This window comes from Neolamprologus multifasciatus, chromosome 2, assembly GCF_963576455.1.
Source record: "Neolamprologus multifasciatus chromosome 2, fNeoMul1.2, whole genome shotgun sequence".
In the NCBI taxonomy this organism is placed as follows: domain Eukaryota; kingdom Metazoa; phylum Chordata; class Actinopteri; order Cichliformes; family Cichlidae; genus Neolamprologus; species Neolamprologus multifasciatus.
The window spans coordinates 32,024,650-32,046,480 of NC_140440.1; the positions used below are offsets into that span (position 1 = coordinate 32,024,650).

Here is a 21,831-nt window from a genome sequence, read left to right on the forward strand (position 1 = left end):
CAGTCAAACTAACTAGAAAAGAAACAAAAACCAACCACAACGACATACAGAGGGAATCGTTCCTTCCTCATACCTGTAGTTACTTTGTTTTTTACTTGCCAAGCTGCCTACTGATTTATAATCACATTTGTATTCACTGGGCTCTTTTATTTTAATTTTCCTGTTTATTCTATTTATGGATTTTTCTAGCTATAAACCCATAGCCCATTTGGGCTTTAAAATATGGACTACTGGACCCTTTATGTTATAATTTTCAGTTAAAAACAAATATTGAACTTAAATTTTTTTTGATTTGTACAGTTCAGGCATCAAAAGTGTTTCAGTCGTGGATGCTTGGTGCATCTCACCAATACCCGAAGTAGACAATTTAATTAATGATAGCATACTTCATTACTAAATACTTATTCAGTTTCCGATAAAACGTAATTTATATCAATTTAAGAAAATTTTGAAATCTAACTTTTCAAGAGTCGCACGTTTTCGTCAGTAATTTCTGTATTTATTTTAAAATCTTTGCTCAAATACAATCTTTTATATAATAATTAAAGCTATTACAAAGGCAATAGTGGTAGTATTAGTGTTTTCTCAGAAAAAAAACCCAGATGGGATGTAATGGACTGAAAGTCAAGGATAAATGTAGTTTTTAAAAATAAAGGAACCTTTCATTTGTCCTCTTCTGGTAAATTGGGTAACATGGTTGCATTAGTTACAGTGACACATTCAATCTAATCAGAAAAGTCAAGAAAAATGCAAAAATGTCAAAGAGAAGTGACCTTTGGTCTACCCATGATGTTCATGCCACTTCCTCTTTGCCATGCCGGCTCACTATTTATCTCTTCCCCTTCCAGGCTACATAAGTTTCGGTCATAGGGTGGCACATATGTTGTGGGACATAACTTGCAGTTCATAATTACTGATCTTTAAAATATGTTGATCTCAAAGAAATCAGCAAAATAATTATAAGTGTAAACAAAATATTGAAACAATTATATACGACAAGTAATTTAGTTATCATGAAGTTGGGCCAAAAGATAAATGTCCTTTTTTGAGGTGTTGAAATAATATTTTGGAACCACTTTTTCAACTTCTGGGTCTTCATTTTGTCTCAGGTGCACACAACAAATGTATGTTCAGTATTTTGTGCATGGACTATTTTCAAATTCATGGCTGGAAAAGAAAATGTCCCATAATTGTAGAATAGCTCTTAAGCTGTTTTAGGGCAAGTGCCTGATTTTAGGCGTTAGCCCACAGAGCTACATGCCCACCACTCACATGTAGGGGTCCAGTGCGGTACACAGAGGCACTGGTGCACATATTAAAACTGTGAATACACTGACTGCACAAAATGTTTTATTTGTCCTGTACAAATCTATTCTGAATTTCTTAAATCATAACTTTGACATTATCATTAATACTAAAGACTTATTTTAACCAAGTCAAACTAAACCAAACCAATCAAACTCACTGAAGCAGAAAACAAACATTAAAAACAAAATCAAAACAAAACTATAACAACCGATGCACAGCTCAGAAGAAGGGCATCACAGATTTTATTTATTAGATTATAAAACCCAAAGCTGTTGTAAATACATACAATTTATGAAGAGAATTCAGTGTAACCGACATGTAAAGTGGTTAAAATGGCAGTGAGTCAATCAAACCTTTCCTGATTGAAGACATCGTGCAAATAAAATAAACTCAAGCAAAGATAATCTTGAAAATAATGGACATTAAAAACCATTAGAAATAAAATTCGAAGTACTTATTATAACTGAGAAGTGCTTCCCTGTACTTCTTAAGTACAATCTAAAATCACAGCTACATTATAAATTATTTTTTTATCTATTGTCTTCAACTATCAAAGCAACAGTGTTGCTGAAAACAACAAAGACTGTCAACTACAGTTTACTTTGAATGTCCTACAGAAACTTTCTTAGAAAGAAAAGATGGTCACTGCTTAGAACAACTGAAAGAGGGTAACACATACTCATATTTTACTGGTAACGATGTGGAAGTGAGTCAATGTGCTGTTCGCTGTACATTAAACGTGAAGATTTCAACAGCGTGTTAGTCACACCTGAACTTGGGAAACCTCTCAGTCGAGAAGCAGCACTCTGTATTGAGCTCGAAGCACTCCTTCCACCCCTGAGAACGATGTTAACATGTTAAAAAATCACTGTGGAATCACTTCATTTTTAATACTTTTGTCTCAGTTCTACACCTTGAAGGCTCTGTTCAGGCTGGATGGGATGCTATGGTGATATATTCAGCTTGTGTACTGGAAGCCTGAAATTATGTGGAACGATACTCCATCAGTTAATTCGATCTATACTTTAATATCACTACAGGGCAGCAAACAGGCTATAGGGCAGTGTTGTCATCCCGGGAGGGTTTCTTTGAGGATCTGAACTAATATCCACCGCCTGCGAGGTCCAGCAGTGACCCGGCGGCCTCCTGGGCCTCGGCATCAAGCTGCAGGATCTCCACAGTCTCCAGGTCGAGCTCGGTGTCGTCCGGCAGCACAAGGTACTGGAACTGCTGAGACTCGTAATAGTGCAGCTCGATGTAGCCGCTGTCAGACAGGGGGTCCTTCTCCATGTCTTCGCACACCTCCTCCTGCTGGTATTCCACAGACTCCATGGTGACGAGCTCCTCGTGATCCGGGGTCAGAAGGCACAGCGGGTTTTCGGCTAAAATCGGACTATCGGCGGTAGACAGGAGGAGGGAGTGAGAAAGAGGATCTGCATGAGAAAGACAACATTAACATTAATAACCCATCGTCCTGCAGCTTGGCTGAACAACCACTTGCGGGATTCTTTAGCGAGGACGTGGGCCCGTATGGCAAAGAGGCTCGGAAATAAAACGGGGGTGTGTGGTGGGGGCACTCATAAAAAGCCAGGCTATTGCCGGGTTGCCAAGGTAATGGAAGGCAGTTTCCATGAGAACAGAACACAAACACAGGAACAATGATGCATGCTGGGAAAGCTGCAAAGCTACAGACAAGCTGCAGGTGATAAAAGTGTCACAGAGGGCTGTTACTCTGCAGTTAAACCACTGAAACAATTTCATACCGGGTCCAGTATGTAGGTCCTGACCTGATATTTCCATCGAATCACACTCAGCAGGCATCTTGTAGCTTTCTCCCTCCAACCTGCGCACAACACACATCACAGCAAGAGAGCCATTAAAATGTAAAATTATTTAGAAACACTCCTCTACTAGACGCATATTAGATTTTACTGATGTGGTGGTTAAGGAGAGAAATATACTGTGTTAAAAGAAAAATAGCATGTACGACGACAGCTGTAGATGATATTTCATCCTACTTCTGCAATATATCAGTGAATATGTTTGCCAATTTTTTTTAAAAAAAGGCAAAAGATAGTGAAGGAATACCCAAATATTCAGTTTAATAAAGTCAGCGTTTTGCATCACCTTCAGTTCCAGTCAGAGGAGACTCCAGTGCAATGATTCATTTACAGTTGCATCAGCAATGACATGGAGACCAGAGGAGTTGAGAAAGGTTTAACCTGGGACCATTGTCACTCGAAGTCACTGAATGTCATGACTTCTCTGAAAACCACATTGCTGCGAGTCACTTCCTGTGTGGAAGCCCCTTAATGTTTCACCAGCACCGTGTTAAAAACTCATTAGAAAGGCAGCAAATCATTAAGAGAGGTCGATGCCTGTAAATGTTTGCATATTTTTCTTTTTAAAATTGAAGCTCCTTTACACATCAACTACCGTATCGTGCAAAAATACTGAGCCACCCTCAAATCGTTATTTTGCTTCCATGTAGCCGAATTTACTGTAATTTTTTAAATTAGTCTTGTCCAAAAGTTCTCGCAGCTCTCTGAACGTCTTTCAAAGTTTTTCTTTGGACGCTGGCTGCCTTTTCAGTCACTCACACTCCAGGTTTTGTACCTGACCGTTTTCAGAATATTTTTTACGTTGACCTATGAATCATTCAAGCCTTAAAAAGTACCCATATTTCCATGTATGTCTGCACATATTTCAATATATCTCTGTCTGTATTTCCCCATTTTCAGAGTAAAATATAAAGAAAAGAACTGTGACTCGTTTCTTGTTGAACACTTTGGATTTTCTGGCCGTTCCTCAGTATGGGGCACTACAAATCCCTATTGCAGATACTCACAGTGCAGGCTTGTGTAACAGGTTGCTGTTATTGCTGTGATAACTGTGGGTCTTCCTGAGCACTTCTAGGAGCGCTGGCCGGTACTCTGGACACACACACCACAGCGATCCCTTCCCCACTGACTGCAACAAACAAACAAATCCATGTAACAGATGTTAGTCTTCAAAAACCCTGCACGAGTCATTTTTGGGAGTTGTAACCAATGTTTCGAATTCAGACCATCTGGATTCAATGAGGAGTTCACTTAGATCAATGAGTTTGGTGCTGCTCTGTTATTTAAGCACCCACCTGGCTCTTGTCCCTCTGAATGCGTCTGAAGCTCTTGCTCAGAGACAGATTGTGTCTGACAGAGTTCCTCCAGCCACCCGTTGCCGTCCTGTAGTAGGGGAAATTGTTCACAATCCATTCGTAGATGTCCTTCACTGGAAGCCTCTTTTGTGGCGAATCTTCTATTGCCATGAAAATCAGACTGCTAAAGGAGTACGGTGGCTTGGACGAAGCAGCGGGAAGAAGCTGGGAAGCCACGGAGGGCTCCTGCTGAGGCAGCGGTGTCATTTTGGTGAGGGGCTGCAGTGGCAGCAGATCCCCTCTTTGATGCAGCCAGTTGAGACAGGTGAGGTCATCTTGGTCAGCTAGGCTTTGTCCTTCGAGGCAATGAGACACTGTAAAGTGTGAAAGAGGGGAGCAGGAGTGAACAGACTCTGCTGTTGCTGGAGAAAATGAGGCTGGGGATGGCGGGAAAGAGATAGGCGAAAGTGGCAGTGAAATGCGACCATTTGAGGAGGTATGCTGGGGCGAGGAGGACAACGGCAGAGGCCCTCTGATAGTGGCGGGAGAGAGGCACGAGAGTGGCAGTGTATGAGAGCTGTTTTCCATCTCACTCTCAGGGCGAAGCTTCCAGGGTCATGCAGCTGAAAGATGAGGTTGAAATGAATCAGAGAGAGGAAAGATGAAGTCATCAAGATACAAATTGCTTCCAGGACAGGCAGGAACAGCAAGGACTGTACCTGTATTTGTGAGTTGTTGTTTATTCTTTTCAGGTATAATATACCTGACTTTAACTGCTACCTCTTCATAGATTAAAAAAAAAAAAGCCAAACATACTAGATCACCACACACACAAACAAAAATAAGAACTCCATAGCAGGTAAATGTTTGCCACACGTTCCCCTCTGATGAGCATCCACTAAACGTCCAAAGTCCACTCCTACTGCTCCAGTTTAATAAAGGCAAACGAAGTCAGAGAACAAGTGCACGTCCCAGAGAAAGTTACTGCTCATCGTAGTCTACTGACCATGACCAAGATTATTAAACATATTTTAAAAAACAAAACAAAACTAAGGCCAATAATACACGTATAGCATGTCTAATCTACTCGTATAAGGCTCTGGAGGTTTGTGTCTGAAGCCACATGGTTCTACAAAGCAGTTCAGCGGGGAAATGGCGGAACAATATAAAGTTTCATTTAGCTATTGTAGAAAGCCGCCTTTTCCCCCCTCACAGGTGACCCGCTCGGCGCTGTTAGCTAGTCTTTCAAACGTATATTATAAACTGGTTACTCACCAAATCACCAAAGCAGGGACTTTGGTGGGAACTGCCTCCTCTTAAATGTCGATGTCGTTAAAAAAAAAAAAGTTAAAGGTGAAATCCTGATGTTCAGAAGTAGACTTTCATTCGGACACCTTTCACTCCGCTCTCTGTGGCGGTCCGTGGTTTCCATGGACACCATAAGGACGCTGTGCAGGGTGCGCGTATCCGGGCGCGTTCCCGCAACATTTGGTCTGACACCAGCCACAGGCGGCAGACAAGGGATATTAAACATACGGTCCTGGGGCCAGAAACGGCTCGCCAAAGTGTTCAGTCCGGCCCACAGGATGGCTTTGAAACACGTGAAAATTACAGAGCAGAAGGACATACATCTTAAACTCCTGACTGTATTTTGCAGCTACAGATGAGTCACATAATAAGAGTCTGAACATCAGGAGCCAAGAGTCTGAAAAGTGGTTGTTTTACAGGTTTCTTACGGACAAAACCATCCCTTATAGCCTACCATACTACACCAATATATAACACATTAAACAGGAAATCCATCCATCCATTCGCTTCCGCTTATCCTTTTCAGGGTTGCTGGAGCCTATCCCAGCTGTCTTAGGGTGAGAGGCGGGGTACACTGGTTCTTTTTTATTATTCATTTGTAGAAATCATTCTAGCTTGATGTTTTATTGACTGGTATTTTTCATTTTTCATAGTTAATAATTACAAACTCAATAAGATTGTAAACACGGGTTGTAAGATTGGATGTTAGCAACTTTGGGAGTCATGAGTACTGAAAAACAGGTGAGACATCCTCAGAGATCCATCACAGCCTGTTCATGGTGGATTCACTTTACTACCATTAGCATGGAGGTACACGGTCCAACCTCTGCCAACATCTTGTGGCCAGGGGACTTGTAACTCTGTAGAACAAATCCAGGTGAGAGTATATGATGTAGTGTGATATGGGTGTCACTTACACATCGTCATTTGCTTTTTGGTGATGTTACAGCAGAACTTTCTTGCCATTTATGTCTTTATTGTTGGTAACTGTGAGGTCTCTACTGTTGTGATTACATTTGATAAAAGGCACAAATGGAATTTCCAAAAGGACAAATAAATCTAAATCTAATGCCAACAATTACATTATATTACACTACTTGTCTCCATGTTCTGCACTTGCAGAATAACAGTGCTCTGAAATTTTAACATACTGAGGATATCTCAGGAATTTGTGGTTCAAACAACATTAGTTAGGTTTACTTTTATATAACATGCTAAATCATGTGTAATTATTAATTTATGCATTAATGTCTTAGCAGCAATTTTCCAAATGCAGGTTTGGATGTTTTGCATCTGCAAATGTCAACCAAACACCCGGTTTAAGGTAAAACTAACTGCTGTACGGTTCAATTAGCACTAAATGGAAAGAGAAGGCAATTTCTTTCAGCTGCTCACTTCTTTACTGAGTAGACGCCACCGCAGCTGATACAAAATACTTGAGTACAATTCAAGTAACACCATTATAGTCAAGTCCATAATTGAATTAATGAAGGTTAATTTCACCTCTAGTAAAATGAATGAATTCTAAATGTAGGCTATTACACCTTACATTGCCATTTATACTGTTTAGACCTGAAGCAAAAAGCAAAAAGAAGCAGTCTGAATTCAGTACACAAAGCTAAATATATTTATTTTTTCTAGAAAAATCCAAACATTGTCGTGCTTTGTCAAATGTAGATAAATAAAATAGAGGATTCAGAAGAAAGGGAGATAATGCAGCAGCATTACCGTTGAAACAAAATATGTTACTGGAATCATGTGTGCAACGTCAATACTGAAAAGCATGTTGCGAGCCTTCATACAAAAGTAGATCTGAACCATATCGGTTCTGATTAAGCAAAGCTCTCAGTGAAAGCCCTTTTGTTCAAGGTTAGGTGGCGAAAAATAAGCGTCTGTACAGTTACGGTGGATGAGACAATTTCTGTTTCACACTTTCTTGTTAAATCAACAACAAGCTCAGTGCACGCTGCACTCAACACCATCTATGTATGCTTTGAGTTTAATGACAAAAGAGCGTATAAAGGCAGGTATACAAACACTCAAAACCACATTTTTTTGGGGTCCACTACTCCTGGACTATATTGAACACCTCACAGTCACCTGACCAAGTGAGAGGTTAACCAGTAAATAATGATTGGCTGAAAGAGCGCGGATGCGACAGTGATATAAAGACGGAGCTGAGGTTTGGCATTCGATCCCATTCCCATAGAGTCCGAGGACAGCGAGGGGAGGATCTTCATTTTCAGAGAGCGAACCTGTGGAAGAAGGAAAATATTTAGAAGTACATAGATTGAAAGCAAAGGTTAAACAGATATTCAGTCTGTGTCTAACAGCACGTCAAAGACAATACTTACCAATGTGTGATAGCAGCTTTAACCTTTATGCAAACTGATAGTATCTTTAATGAGTTTCTGCTGACTGATTCTCTGCATCAGCTGTTCCCATACTTTAAGTCTTTGCTACTACTATTACTCATTCAACTTTTGACATGAGTAGGGAATGACATGCAGCAACAGGTCCCGGATTAGACTTGAAGGCGGCCTGCTGTATTGAGCCTTGCAGCATGCAGTCACCTGCTCAACTCAATAAGGCTAAACTGGCACCAGCTATTATTCATTCAAACATCAATACAGACCCAGAGCTTTACAATCAGTGTGCCACTAAAGTAAACACCCCATCACATGATAAACTGGAAAAACAACAAATATCTGAAAAATGTATGGATGTGTACGCATGCTGCATGAATGCAAATGTTGGTTACTAATCTGCTTTTTCTTGCCTTTTTTCCATTAATTGTAGTTTTAGTGAGTTAAATGATAAAAACATAACTTTGAAAATAGCAGTTTTTATGCCGGAGGCCCTTCCTGATGCAACCCCAATGGGATTTTTGTCTCCTCCTGGGATTCTGCTTGTTAGGCAGTCCGCCTGGAATTTTATTCAGCCCACTGCACGGCTTTGCAAAAAGAGAAAACGGCACGGGAGCGCGCAAAATTTGAACTTTGTACTGTCTTTTGTGCCTAAGTATCGGTGAAGTAAGAGACAATTAAATAACACAGGAAAAAGGAACAAGAAATGAAATAAGGGCATTTTTTCTTTTTAGAAAAATGATTAGCAGACAATAGGTGTAGCAGTGTGACTCACTTTACAGTCGGGCCCAGGAAATCAATTAAACACAACTCATTTAGACTGACGAAATGTAAATACTTCAGTCCATCAAACTTATAAACTTTAGATTTGAAGGATGCCGTCAATACAGACTGAAAATACTCACAATGAAGAACATGAGAGCAAAGGAGGACCAGGCAAACGCCACAAAATAGCCATCACTGCCAAACAGCAAGCCACACAACACTGTGAAGATCATCCTGGACGAAGACATAAACAGACACATTCCCTCAGTAAATTCAGCATGATTTATTTAAAAACAATACATGACTGGAAGAAGCTTTCGCAAATAATTTCTAAATAATAAAGAATCATTTTGCAAATATATGTGCATCTGTGATTTATTTACCCAACATATTTGTATCCACTGTAGGCGATGAGGTCAAAGGTGGAGAGGTCGGTGTGTACTGTCAGCAGATATAAACTCAGCAACATCACCAAGACCTCGATGATGACCCACACGAGGGCAGTGCTGGCACACAGGCCGAGGACCTCTGGACTGAACCTGCACACAAAGTCAACATTTGGCTTATCTCACATACACCAATTCTCTGTGAGTCATAAAACAAATGAGTGGAAGAAAGATTAGTCACCTTTTTTGAATGCCAAGAGCCATTCCAGCAAGTAAAATGTAGGTGATAAAAGCCATTGCTAAAAGATTAAAAAAACAAAAACAAAACACTTAATATGTTACACAAACATCCCAAAACATTATGCCTGGAATGATTTTGTGTGTACATGAAACTGACTTGGTATGTAAAGGTCTGATGCATTCACATCCTGTCTTGGAGTCAGTGGAGTGTCGCGATGATAACGAACTTCCCAATCCTGCCAAGAAACACAAATACAAAACACAAATACGACATGAATCACCCTCAGAGAACAAACAAATTCAGGTCCAAGTCAGCTTGTTTTAATTACAAGGAAAGCAGAGTACTGCAGCTTTTTTAAATTGACAATCGAGCAGTAGTAGGCCCGTTTTAGCTCAGCATTTGCAGCAGCAGGATGATGTCCAAAGTGAACTTTAATCCGCTGTTAACCACAGACATTAAAAAGTAGAGATATACACTCAAAGACTCCTGAATGGAAATTTTTATGGGAATGCCTTAACCCCAAAAGCCAAATCTTTTGGTTTATAACAGCCAAATTGAGACACCATTGTGTTGCTGTCCAGTTTCACATGTACTGACTCATGTCCATATTTGCATTGGATGGACTGATGGAGTGCATCATTTTGCCTCTCTAAACAAAAAGTTCATTTCCAGCAATAGACATGATGGCATTTTATGTTTCCTTAGGATTATTTTTAGCACATTCTTAATTTAAAATGACGATTTTATGTTTAGGATTATAAACAATTCAATTAGGTTTGTTCATGGACAACAACTTGGTTAGGTTCATAAAAAGCTCTGGGTCCAAATACAGTGGTTGCCATATCTTTTAAAACTTTTTGTGGTTGTCAGGGTGACACATAAAAGCTGATATACGTATTGAAGACACAAGCTTCTTACCAAAATATAGCAATTTCAATTCATGTTGACCATCGTGAAAAACAAACAGATAATGTGTGTCTGTGAACACAAACAAATGGAATTGCCAGTCTGTGTACATGTGTTTTTAGAGGGCAGTCTATATGGAATAACCTGAAAATGAGCTACAGTTCTTGTGTCTCGGGTGTTGGATGTTTGTGAGACTCAAAGCAGTGGTGTCCCATTTTGTCCCTATTGTTGATTTTGAGCAGCTTATAATCACTACATAGCAGTTAACTGTAAATACAATGTGATCCTGGTCTTTTAAGGAACATCTGCATCCTGTGTAGGCTGCATATTATCAAAGCACATATTGTTTGGAGTGGTGTCACATTTACAATCTGAGTAAGTTACACTGTGCAGGAACTGAATGAGCTCAGTGTGTCTTTATACCCAAACAAGTAGTCAGAGCATAATAATGTTCAAAAATGAAGCTGCAGAAGTGATAAAGTGTCTGATATGTGTTTCAAAACATATCAGAGAAAATTATCATGCCGTCTTAAGTTTGATAAATGTCATGTAGTCTCCCTTATGTTGACTCTGAGAAGGCTCAGATTACCTGATGTGTATAAGGGAACATGAGGATCATAAGTTTCTTCAGTACATATCTGGTGTCGACAGCAAAGAAGTATTTCAGCTTGTTCACAGTCATGAATCTGCTGATCTGAAAGCCAGAGGAAATGCAAATATTAACAAAAACAGACATGAAAGTCTGCCAAAACTAATAAATACCGTTGAGTCATAATCATTTTTACAAGAGGTTGTTCCTTTTCTCAGCATTATGCATCATTCTGGCATGTTGTGCATCAAAGCTGCCAAACCAGTAAAACAACATCTTCATTATTGATATGCTGCATGTTTTTAAATTGCTCTTTCCCCCCAAATTGTTAAGATAATCATCAACTCTTATTTAATATTAAAAAGCAGAGCAGAAAATAGTGTAGTTGATGGAAAACGTGTCGTTTAAAATGTCAACCCCAACACATTAAAGTTTCAACCGTGAAATGGCTTTGGATATGACTAACACCAGAATGTTTCAGAGTACAGGAGAGTAGCTGGAAAGCAGGAAACATTACCCCTGTGTCAACAAAAATAACTCATCTCTGTGCTCGTGTGGGTTGGTGGGAAATACATTATGAACTTATGAACAACATCAGGAAACACTTTAGGGAACAAATAAACAAAACAGCACAAAAATAACCATCTACACAGGAGAGTGCATTAGTTCTGTCCCTGCTGAAAACGAAAGTGCTGTATTTAAGATACTCTAGTCCTACTTAGAACCAATATCCTAAAAGATCCCAGACGTGTTTTAGATGCCAAAACACTGAACACAACCTATACCAGAAGAGCTTAAATAAAGTACAGTAATTAATTAATTAAATAAAATATGGCAAAACAAATAACTCAGCAGAGGTACAAAAGACAGAAGATCAAATTAATAAATAGCAAAAAAATAAAAACTACAGAGAAAAATGTGTGGCAGCTTTAAAGCTGGACCATTTACCAGTCCAGATCTTGATCTTAATTACAAGTCCCTTGATTAGCACCCTATCTTCCATTCAGTCACATTTGGTGCTACGTATCAAGTCTCAAACGGCCCCAAATAGGAGACTCACCTCTTTGTTTACCATATCCTTCCCCTGGTTGGCTAAGGAGGAGCCGTACATCATCGCAGCATTGGCCATAGGGTCAGCAAAGAGGTTGTTCATCCCACCACCTCCTTGCATGTCATTTGAGGGTCCTCCCATATTGTACCCAGAAGCGTAATACCCCTGACTGTTCATTGCAGGAGCTGCTGAGCTAGTGTCTTCAAACAGGACGGAGTCACCTGCGGGGGGGGCTGCACGAGCTCTCGGCTTAGCTGTGGAAAAATGGACACAGGAGGGTAAACGGAGAGTATGACAACATTAATATTTAACTGACTGAAACATTCAGGCATGCCACTTATTAACCACTGACAGTGAAATCCACTATAATATGTAAATGAGATCACAATTTAGTACTTCTCAAAGCAAGAGAGGCATTTTAGTGGAGGGCAAGATAACAGGTGATTAAATAATAAGAAAAGATATCCTTTCCTCATTTAAAAAAAAGAGGATTGTTTTACAGCAGCCAAAACATTAAAACACAACCTATAAGAAAATAGCTTAAAATAAGAAGGGCTTAATAAAATAAAAAGTGGCAAAAAACAGCCCAATAAGATAAAAATTTGAGTCAAATTTAATACAAAGAATGGAAATGAAATACAGTAAAAGAGTATCTAAATATAACAAGGCGCTTAATAAGTGAAAATCTATAAAAGAAAATACAAGTGCCTGTTTAAAATATTAATATCAATTTCCCAGTGACCCTCAAAGTCCTCCAATATTTACACCTAGTTAGTAGTAAAGTACACAAGAGGAATTGGGAACATCTTTTCCCTAAGCAACATTAAAGAACAAGCCAAAAGCACTTCTGGACATGACACCTTTAGTTATTTATTTATTTTTTGCTTTGTGTTAAACTCCACTAGTATCCAACCTAGATCCACAACCTCATTAGACATTTTCACACAATCCAACAAATGTCCTTTCTGTATATGATGTTTTGTGTAATGTATGTATGTATGTATGGTCGGAGGGTAAGATGGCGCCGCCATTGCGTGCAATAGGTCGGCAGCCTTATGAAATTTCCCCTTGTGGGACTAATAAAGGTATATCAAATCAAATCAAAATCAAATATGGTTAAATATGGTTATGGTTGCTCTTTTTCAGAAGGAAGTGTTTTTCTAAGTAGTAATTAACTTCCCCCAACAAATGACGCACTTAGGCTGAGGCCCATTGACATGCCTGGTCCAGCTGAAGCCAGACAGGTAGAGACAGGTAAGTCTTTCAGTAATTTTCAATGTCTTGAGTTGGTTTTGTGTGGTTATGCCCACACAACAAAGTGATCCTTTTTGCTTTACCCGACCTTTGACGTACACTAATAACCATAAATGTCCTTCGTTACTTTTTCTGCAGCTCCAGTAATAATGATTTGTTGATGCAAATTTCCTGAGATACAGCAGGATTGCTTCAAGGCACACCAGTGTTCCTCATCATTTTTTAATAGAAAATCCCACCTACAGCAATTTCCTGTTTTGGGTTTAATTTGCCTTGCATGATACTCTTACGTCAAAGCAAATATACCAGCCATTTTGTTAGGTATATCTCTTCAACTGTTTGTTAACTGAAATATTTAATCAGTTTATCAAGTAGCAGAAACTAAGAACATTTAGGCAGGTACACATGGTCAAGAAAACCTGTTAGTTCAAAGTTCAAATGAGCAGAAGAATGAGGAAGAAAGGGGATTTAAGTGACTTTGACCATGTCATGGCTGTTTGTGTCAGTTGGGCTCATCTGGCTATTTCAGAAGCTGCTTATGTCATGGGATTTTCACACACAGCCATCTCTAGGGTTGACAAAGAATGGTCTGGAAAAAAAGGGTAAATATCCAGTTAGCAGCAATTGTCTTGGTGAAATTGCTTTGTTGATGTCAGACATGACTGGCCGAATGGCTTCATGCTGAAAGGAAGGCAACAGTAACTCAAAACACCACTTACCAAGATAAACAACCCTCCATCTATAAGTGCACAATAAGATATGTGCTATTCTCATGGTAGTATCTGAATATAGTGTAAATAAAATGAACCATGGCTCCATCCTATATTGTGTTAATGGTTCATGCTGGTGGTGATGATATTTTCTGAGTACACTTTGGGCTCCTTGGTGCCAACTCAGCATTGTTTAAAGTAAGCATTGTTCCTGACCATGTCCATCTTTTTACAAACAGAGTGTCCTGGTCGTGCACTCAACAAATCTGCACTAACTGTGTGATGATATCATATCAACATGGAGAAAACTCTGTGAGGACCATTTCCAGCACCTTGTTTAATCTGTGTCACGCAGAATTGAGCCAGTTCAGCCAGCAAACCACACTAGCAAAGCAGACCTAAAAACAGTGGCCGGTGAGCGTATATGGTAATCGTATGTAGCACTATGCGATCATATAACAGTTATAACCTACATCAAGACACGTAAGTGTACCAAATAAACTGGCATGTTTGATTACGTGACAGCAACCAGCTGAGTTTGGTGAACCCTGTGTGACCAGAAAAAAACAGGAAGTGAGGATATTTGAGAAAATTTTGCAAATACAACAATTCATGGTGATTCACTTACTTTCTCGGTACCCATGATGTGGCAAGTCCATTGTAACACTCGCTGACGTTAGCTTGAAATAAAGACAATGACACGTTAGCAACAGTTCTGCTTACTTAGCATTAAATCTCTGTGCATTACGCTAACGTTAATGCTGACATTGGGTTAACACCCTAAATGTTACAAGGGACTAGCGTTTCTCTAACACCTGCTAGGTACGCTGCTAACACATACTTACTGTTGCTTCCACTCAATGTTAACCAGATGCTACCTAGCCAAACTAGCTAAGTTAACATCATCCTCTTTTTAGCTCAAACTAGGCAGAACAAGGGAGCCGATATAAGAAGCTCTAGCAGTAGCGTTAAACATGTCCAAATAGTCTGTCTGGTCTGGGGAATAATATATTGTTTCAATTTTTAACGAAAATTGTGAGGATAAGAGCACTTACCTACACAGCTAACGTTGGTAGCTAGCTACGTGGCTATCAGAGACTGTAGATCCCACCCATCCACTGCGGTTGGTGGACCTCAGTGTGCCTGCGTGGCAGAAACGGTGTAAGTACAAGGCAGAGTACACAACACAGCACACAGTTCATAATACGAGTAGTTGAGTGTTTCTTTTCCTTATGTTGAGTTACTTTCAGGAAGCAACAACTTAAAAATCGGAATAATGCAAAATTACTAGCAAACGGAACCTACAGTGGAGTAAGAAGTACAATACTGTGCAAAAGTCTTGAGCCATCCGTCCTTACACACACACACACACATATATGTAAGCAGTGTTGGTCAAGAAAAAAGTAAATAGTTACTAATTACCGATTGCTTCTCCAAAAAATAATCCCGTTACTGATTACTAATTTTCAAAGGTAATTAGTTTCTTAGTTACTTTTTAAAAACATGATACACAAGCTGAATACCTAATAAAGCACTAGACCTTTCAGCCCAATTCTATTTTTATGCATAATCCATCATATAAAATTGAATCAAATGGAAAGCCTCTTTTTGTTTTATTAGTTTTAACCTTTTAATTTTGAACACATTAAGCAAAAAATAGATTATATGCAACTGTCTTTGTCTTGAATTTTTTTAAAAACATTTAAACCTATTTTCTGCATGTTTTGTGTTTACACTCGCTCTTTCTGTTAGATGCAAGCAAAACACAGCAAAATAAATAAATACAATCATAGATTCAGTCCTGTCGTTCTTAAATCCATTTTGACCCGTTTAACAGGAGTGGGTGGAGGATTGCCCGGTGCCACAGCGGTCAGTGGGGGCATCCGGGGTTTCTCTGTAAAATTCACATTCCCGTGGCGGCTTGCTAGGTGCTTGCTCAGATTTGAAGTTTATTTTTTCGCTGTAGAAAGAACTTTTCTTCCCACGCAGAGTGTACTTTTTACGGAATCAAACTCAAAGTAATGTAAGTATGTCCACGCTTTAAACGCTGCATGGTCGTACTCTCTCCCGCACTCCATATTATCTATTGTTTATCTACACACGTCTGTTGCTACCACTGATGTTGCACGCGGTTACGTCATTGTCACGAGACCCTCTCATCGTGACGGTTTAGTAAGGCAGTAACGCAACGTGCTTACAGGAAAGTAACAGTAATCTAATGACTTTTTTTGCAATAGTAATCCCTTACATTACTCATTACATGAAAAAAGTAATTGGATTACGTGTCACTGCCCAACTCTGATCTTGAGTCCAGAACTAAATCTCCATCCATCCATCTTCATCCGCTTTATCCGAGGCCGGTTCGCGGGGGCAGCAGCCTAAGCAAAGAGGCCCAGACCTCCCTCTCCCCAGCCACCTCCTCCAGCTTATCCGGGGGAACACCAAGGCGTTCCCAGGCCAGCCGAGAGATATAATCTCTCCAGCGTGTCCTGGGTCTGCCCCGGGGCCTCCTCCCGGTGGGACATGCCTGGAACACCTCACCCAGGAGGCGCCCAGGGGGCATCCTTGTCAGATGCCCAAACCACCTCAGCGGGCTCCTTTCGATTGTTTTTCGTGAATTGCAACCTTATCGTGGTGGAGGGGTTTGTGTGTCCCAGGGATCCCAGGGGCTATGTTGTCTGGGGGCTTTTGCACCCTGGTAGGGTCTCCCATGGCAAATTGGTCCTGGGTGAGGGACCAGACAAAGAGCGATTCAGAAGACCCTTATGAAAAGAACATCGAGGGAACAGTTTACCCTGCCCGGGATAGGGTTACCGGGGCCCCGCCCTTGAGCCAGGCCCGGGGAGGGTGCCCAAGGGCGAGAGTCTGGTGGCCGGGCCTTAGTCCATGGGGCCCGGCCGGGCACAGCCCGAAGAGGAGACATGGGCCCATCCTCCCGCAGGCCCACCACCCGCAGGCCCACCACCCGCAGGAGGCGCCATAGGGGTCGGGTGCATTGGGTGCCGGGTGGCGGCCAGGAGCGGAGGCCCTGGCGTACTGACCCCCGGCTGCCAAGACTGGCAATAGGGACATGGAATGTCACCTCTCTGAACTAAATCTATGAAAATATATTCCAAATATATCACAGATTGGCAGGCATAAAACAATTTTTTTGCACCAGCAAGGTGATTCCCAAAAAACTATTAGCTGAAAATGTGTCATATCTCCGCATGGTGTGCAGTGCCGTCCTTAAAATAATCTGAGGAAACTGGAGTGGAGGACAAAAGAAGAAGCAAAAAAAATAAATAAATAAATATCTAGAGTAGATGAACAGTGTCCAAAAGTAATGTCTTTGAGAAATAGAAAATAAAATCCAGCAAAGACCTGATACAGGACCTGAGAGATACATTTTCAGTTGAGTCATCACCAAAGCAAACGGTCTCAGTCAAAGCGTGGCTGTTAGGAGGAAATGAAACAGAGAGAAAAGGCTGAAATATGCCTAATTATACAAGAACTGGACTGAAAATTGGTACGAGCATTTCCTATGGAGTTCTGGATCCAAATCAGAACTCAGCATTATTGAAGCTGTTTGGGATCATCTTGATAGAGAAAAGAACAAAAGTCAACCGATATCTAAAGTAGAGCTTTGAATTTCCTTCAAGAAGCTGCGTTGAAGAATATAGGTTGTCATACGAAATATTGACTTTCAAGCTCATTAGATTTGTACAAACTCTATCTTTGCCTTTTATTCTGTAATTCCATCTATGTTTTTGGTGTTGAAAATAAATCGCTGCACCTATTTTATACTTTCCTAACAAAATATGAGGAAATAAGGGGTGACTTAAGACCTTTGCATGATTAAATGGAAATGCAAAGAAAACCACACTCAAAACTATACTGGTACAGGATGAACGAAACAGACTGGGTAACTAAGGGAGAAACTGTATCACCCACTTTCTATTTGCATTTAATCTCATCACTTTTTCTCTGAAAGCCAAATAAAACCTTTCCATCAAAAGATGTGATACTAATGACTTAATGGATTGCCAGCCACCTACACATTTGTATTCATTTGCAGATGTATTCACTTTTGTCCTGCTATCTGTTGAAATAGTGTAATAAACACAATTCAGCATAAATAAACCAAGTAAAGGGTTAACCTAATTCATCAGGGTTTATTAGGCCAGGTATTTGTTTAGAAAATGTTGGTTGTATTTGTTTCATCTACGCTTCAGTAAGAGATATGCAAAATAGGTAAAACTATCAAATCCCAATTCATGGAGATATTAAATGCAAATAGCCTGAAATATTTTTTTAAATAAATAAATAAACACTAGCCTATATAATGTGTTTAATTTACCCCAGAGCCACCTTTCCAAGACATATTTCTTATAAACAATTATTTTAATTCAGAATGTTACTACTATGACTAAAATGTATGTACAGGTATTTGTTACACTTCATTTCTGATGTGTCAGATGTGGTTGTTTGGTTGTTGGGAATTTTTGGAGCAGTTTCAATAGCATCACCGCTATAAACTGAGTCATTGCTTAATGGCTATTAGTTACTCACAAACCAGAACATTTGTTGGGGTTTTTCAAATTGCACTTGGGCTGATATTAAGAAAGCTGTGATTCATTGTATTTAAGATTCTTCAAAGTTATTTGTTTTTAACTTTTAGTCTAACAGCTGCTGCTAACAAAATATGTGCGTTACTTTTTCTGTTAGCCTTGCTCCTTTTTTACAACCCACTTTGATCCTAAGTGGGCTGCATCACTAAAACTATCACTTAATAACCTCTTTTCTTTTTCAAAAATACCTCCAAATCATTCATCATCGAGAAGTTGTACATGAATTATTTGAACCATTTGCCTAAGGACAAAATACAATGTAAAGTCCCAAATTTTAAGCCTTCCTCATCTGCAGTTTTCTCATTTTCTTAAAACACTAAGTGGCCTACTTTAGATCCCTTGGCAGGCCAGAGGTTTGATACCCTTCACCCAAAACTAGGTGCATCAAACTACTTAGTTCCTGGGCAGCATATAGCCTAATTTGATCCTAAATGGGTTTGATCTCCTAATTGGCTTAAAAAAAACAAACAAACTCCAAATTGTTTGTCTTACTTTTTGTGCAAAAAGGTTTAAGTGTATCATGAATTTCTAATAAACTGTTGAGTCATAGAAAACGGAAAATGAACAGAATGAAATGTCTTCATCCCATCTCAGTTACATGACAGAAACTCTTCTGTCATGTAATCCATTCCTAAGGACATAAAAACAAAAGTCCAAAAGCCCTCCTTCTGTTCCAGGGCAGCATAACCGGGTTAAGAAGTTTTTTCCCCTTGGATCAGCAGCACCAACCTACTTTTAGTTTCACTAACAGATTTTTTTTTTGCCAGTAGTCCTTAATCTTTTAATAGTTAATTATATTTGCTACATAGCCATCAATTTCATACCTCTTATCAGCTTTCTTACCACTTACTTTGTACTTTAAATATTAATCTTTTGATTTTCTATTTAAAATTTCAGGCTTACAACACAGAAAAAAAGAATATTCCTAACTATTTTCACAGCAAGAAATTTGCATTAGTGTTATATTTATATCCACTTACATCTTTATTTGAGACCTGAGACAGTGGCTGGTCTGTCAGTACGGTCCTGGCACACGCATGGCACGATTACTGTAAGATAATCTGCTTCATACTGTGTGATCATAAATTAAATAGGTGTGAAATGCAACACCTTTTAAATCAAATAAATTGAAGTTGCATGACAGTAGCGTTATACTTTGTGAAGCACGTGTGTGGGATGTGTGTGTGGGTGGGTGGGTGTGGATAATTTTTTTTTTCAGGATGAGTAAATTGAAATGGAATCTACACTTCCGCACTCCCCCCCACCCCCCCCCTTGCCCCTAACTTTTAGAGGGAAAAAGTCGAGTAAAACTGAAACCAACAGGTTTCACTCACACTAAGAATAAAAAATGTTACATTAAAGCACTACTTCCATTCTTTACACTGATGTTTATCTATTTCATAAATAAACCAGACTTGTCTTGATCAAATAACAAACAAACAAAACAAACAACTTCCAGCTGATGAATGAAGGTGTAAGTTCAGACAAGTTGTGGCATGTCCCAACAGAGTTACTGCAGGTGTGTCATCACTGCATTCCTGAAGCTTTAGTCATGTGACGCTCAACTTTATCCTACTGTCCCATATGACATCATAAACAGTGATTTCGGTCTTTATTATTACAGGGTGCAGTTTCAAAAATCTGAAACATTACGCTCATTGAAATGTGTCATTGAGCAACAGGTATTGAATCTGTAAAATGTCTTGCCCCGGGGCTGTTTCAGCTTTTGTTCACAGACTGTTGGTGAAATGAAATTTGAATCCAAACTTCAATGTTCAGTGTCTTTCTCTCACTCTTTTCTCTTGGCCACAGAAACACACGCATACTTTTTCTTTTTTCTCCCCAAAACGCACCTTTTCAAGTAGACAGCTATCTGTCTTTGTAATTAACCTCGAAAAATACTGATCCTGGAGCAAGCACTGGTAATATGAGAAACTGATGCAACAGTCAGCAGCCGGGAACTCTGTCCCCAGGGACTGCAAGGTCAGCAGCTGCTGGGACATGCTACGTTTACCAGCTCTACACCATGTATTTTTTTTTTTTAATCTTTACTAGCTAGAGATAGACATAGACTTTATTTGATCGCACACTGGAGAAGTTCATTTGTGACAGCAGTACAAGGGCCAGGAAGAAAAAGTGAATTAAAGATAGATTAGGAAATAAAAATAGAAAAGAAAATAGTGTTAAAAAAGACAATACTATGGACAGATAGTTGCTATATAAAGTAAAATACTCCAGAGTTTTGTTTTTTTTTTTCATATTTGTGCATAAAGTGGGGGCTGTAACAGTCTGCTGCTAAAGGAGCTGCTCAGGGCATCCACAGTGCCATGCGATGCAGGGGGAGGGTAGCTTGGCTAACGTCCTCCTCTTACCCACCTCCTCTAAGGCATCTAGGAGACTATCCAGGCCCTTTATACCAGTCTGTTAAGCTGTTTCCTACTATATTATCCTTTTAAGTAAAAAACAGAAGTTCAAATGTGTGGTGAAGTAAGTAAGCAAGCAGCTTTTTGCCGTTTGACTGACTCATATCCACAAGCATGCATGCACACTGATGTGGTTAGAAAAGTGAGAGCGGCAGCCAAAAAAGTGCCGCCAACTAACCCCATGGGATACATGACACATTTCAAATATATTTATATATAAGATATAAAAATGTGTTTGACTTATCAGAAGATTTATAGCTTACAGTTGTGCGTTATTAAGATGACAGCAGTAGGGTTTACCCCTGTTGTGTAAAGGTTTCTGTCGTAGTGATTTTTTGTTGTTGTTGTTAGGGTTATTTTTTAGGTAGTATACTTAAACTGTTACTGAATATGCTTAAATTATGTTCAAATAACTTCTAGAAACTTGTCTAATCTATCTTCAAGGATAATTTCAGTTGAAATGTGTGCTGTTTGAATCCCCATGAGGTGTAAGAACTCAGTTTATACAAGTGGAAATAGAGTAGTACATAACATATAAAAACAAAAAAAACATCAACCAAAAAAGTGTAAAATCAAGTTAAATTATCTTAAACAAAAGGAATCTGAGAGATCATTACAGAAAAAATAAAGTGCAAGTATTAATTTACATTGAGTTTAATGATAAAACAGTTTTATTAATCTCCTGTTCCACCACATCCCAAAGGTGCTCTATTGGATTCAGATCTGCTGACTGGGGAAACCATTTGAATACAGTGAACTCATGTTCAGAAGAATAGTT

At 39.4% G+C, this 21,831-nt stretch overlaps 2 protein-coding genes across 5 annotated transcripts; both read right to left on the reverse strand.

Moving 5' to 3' along the window:
- Window positions 1–1,530: 1,530 nt before the first annotated feature.
- LOC146524860 (uncharacterized) lies at window positions 1,531–7,240 on the reverse strand. Of its 2 annotated transcripts, none has more exons than XM_085179559.1 (5): window positions 5,720–7,240; window positions 4,445–5,067; window positions 4,157–4,278; window positions 3,096–3,151; window positions 1,531–2,741 (listed from the first exon to the last, which is right to left on the reverse strand). In XM_085179559.1, exons 2-5 carry the CDS (start codon window positions 5,030–5,032, stop codon window positions 2,410–2,412), a joined length of 1,098 nt encoding a protein of 365 aa, XP_085035685.1. In that variant the 5' UTR covers window positions 5,033–5,067; window positions 5,720–7,240; the 3' UTR covers window positions 1,531–2,409. The 2 variants fall into 2 exon arrangements, with proteins under 2 accessions (XP_085035685.1, XP_085035678.1); XM_085179552.1 differs by having other exon boundaries at window positions 3,072–3,151.
- A 116-nt stretch (window positions 7,241–7,356) lies between these two features.
- yif1a (Yip1 interacting factor homolog A (S. cerevisiae)) lies at window positions 7,357–15,305 on the reverse strand. Of its 3 annotated transcripts, none has more exons than XM_085179587.1 (9): window positions 15,080–15,305; window positions 14,649–14,700; window positions 12,066–12,310; window positions 11,006–11,110; window positions 9,667–9,745; window positions 9,511–9,568; window positions 9,267–9,422; window positions 9,024–9,117; window positions 7,357–8,007 (listed from the first exon to the last, which is right to left on the reverse strand). In XM_085179587.1, the coding sequence occupies exons 2-9, from the start codon at window positions 14,677–14,679 to the stop codon at window positions 7,849–7,851; spliced, it is 927 nt and encodes a 308-aa protein (XP_085035713.1). In that variant the 5' UTR covers window positions 14,680–14,700; window positions 15,080–15,305; the 3' UTR covers window positions 7,357–7,848. The 3 variants fall into 3 exon arrangements, with proteins under 3 accessions (XP_085035713.1, XP_085035704.1, XP_085035721.1); XM_085179578.1 differs by having other exon boundaries at window positions 15,076–15,303; XM_085179595.1 differs by lacking the exon at window positions 15,080–15,305 and adding an exon at window positions 14,866–15,049.
- Window positions 15,306–21,831: the final 6,526 nt, after the last annotated feature.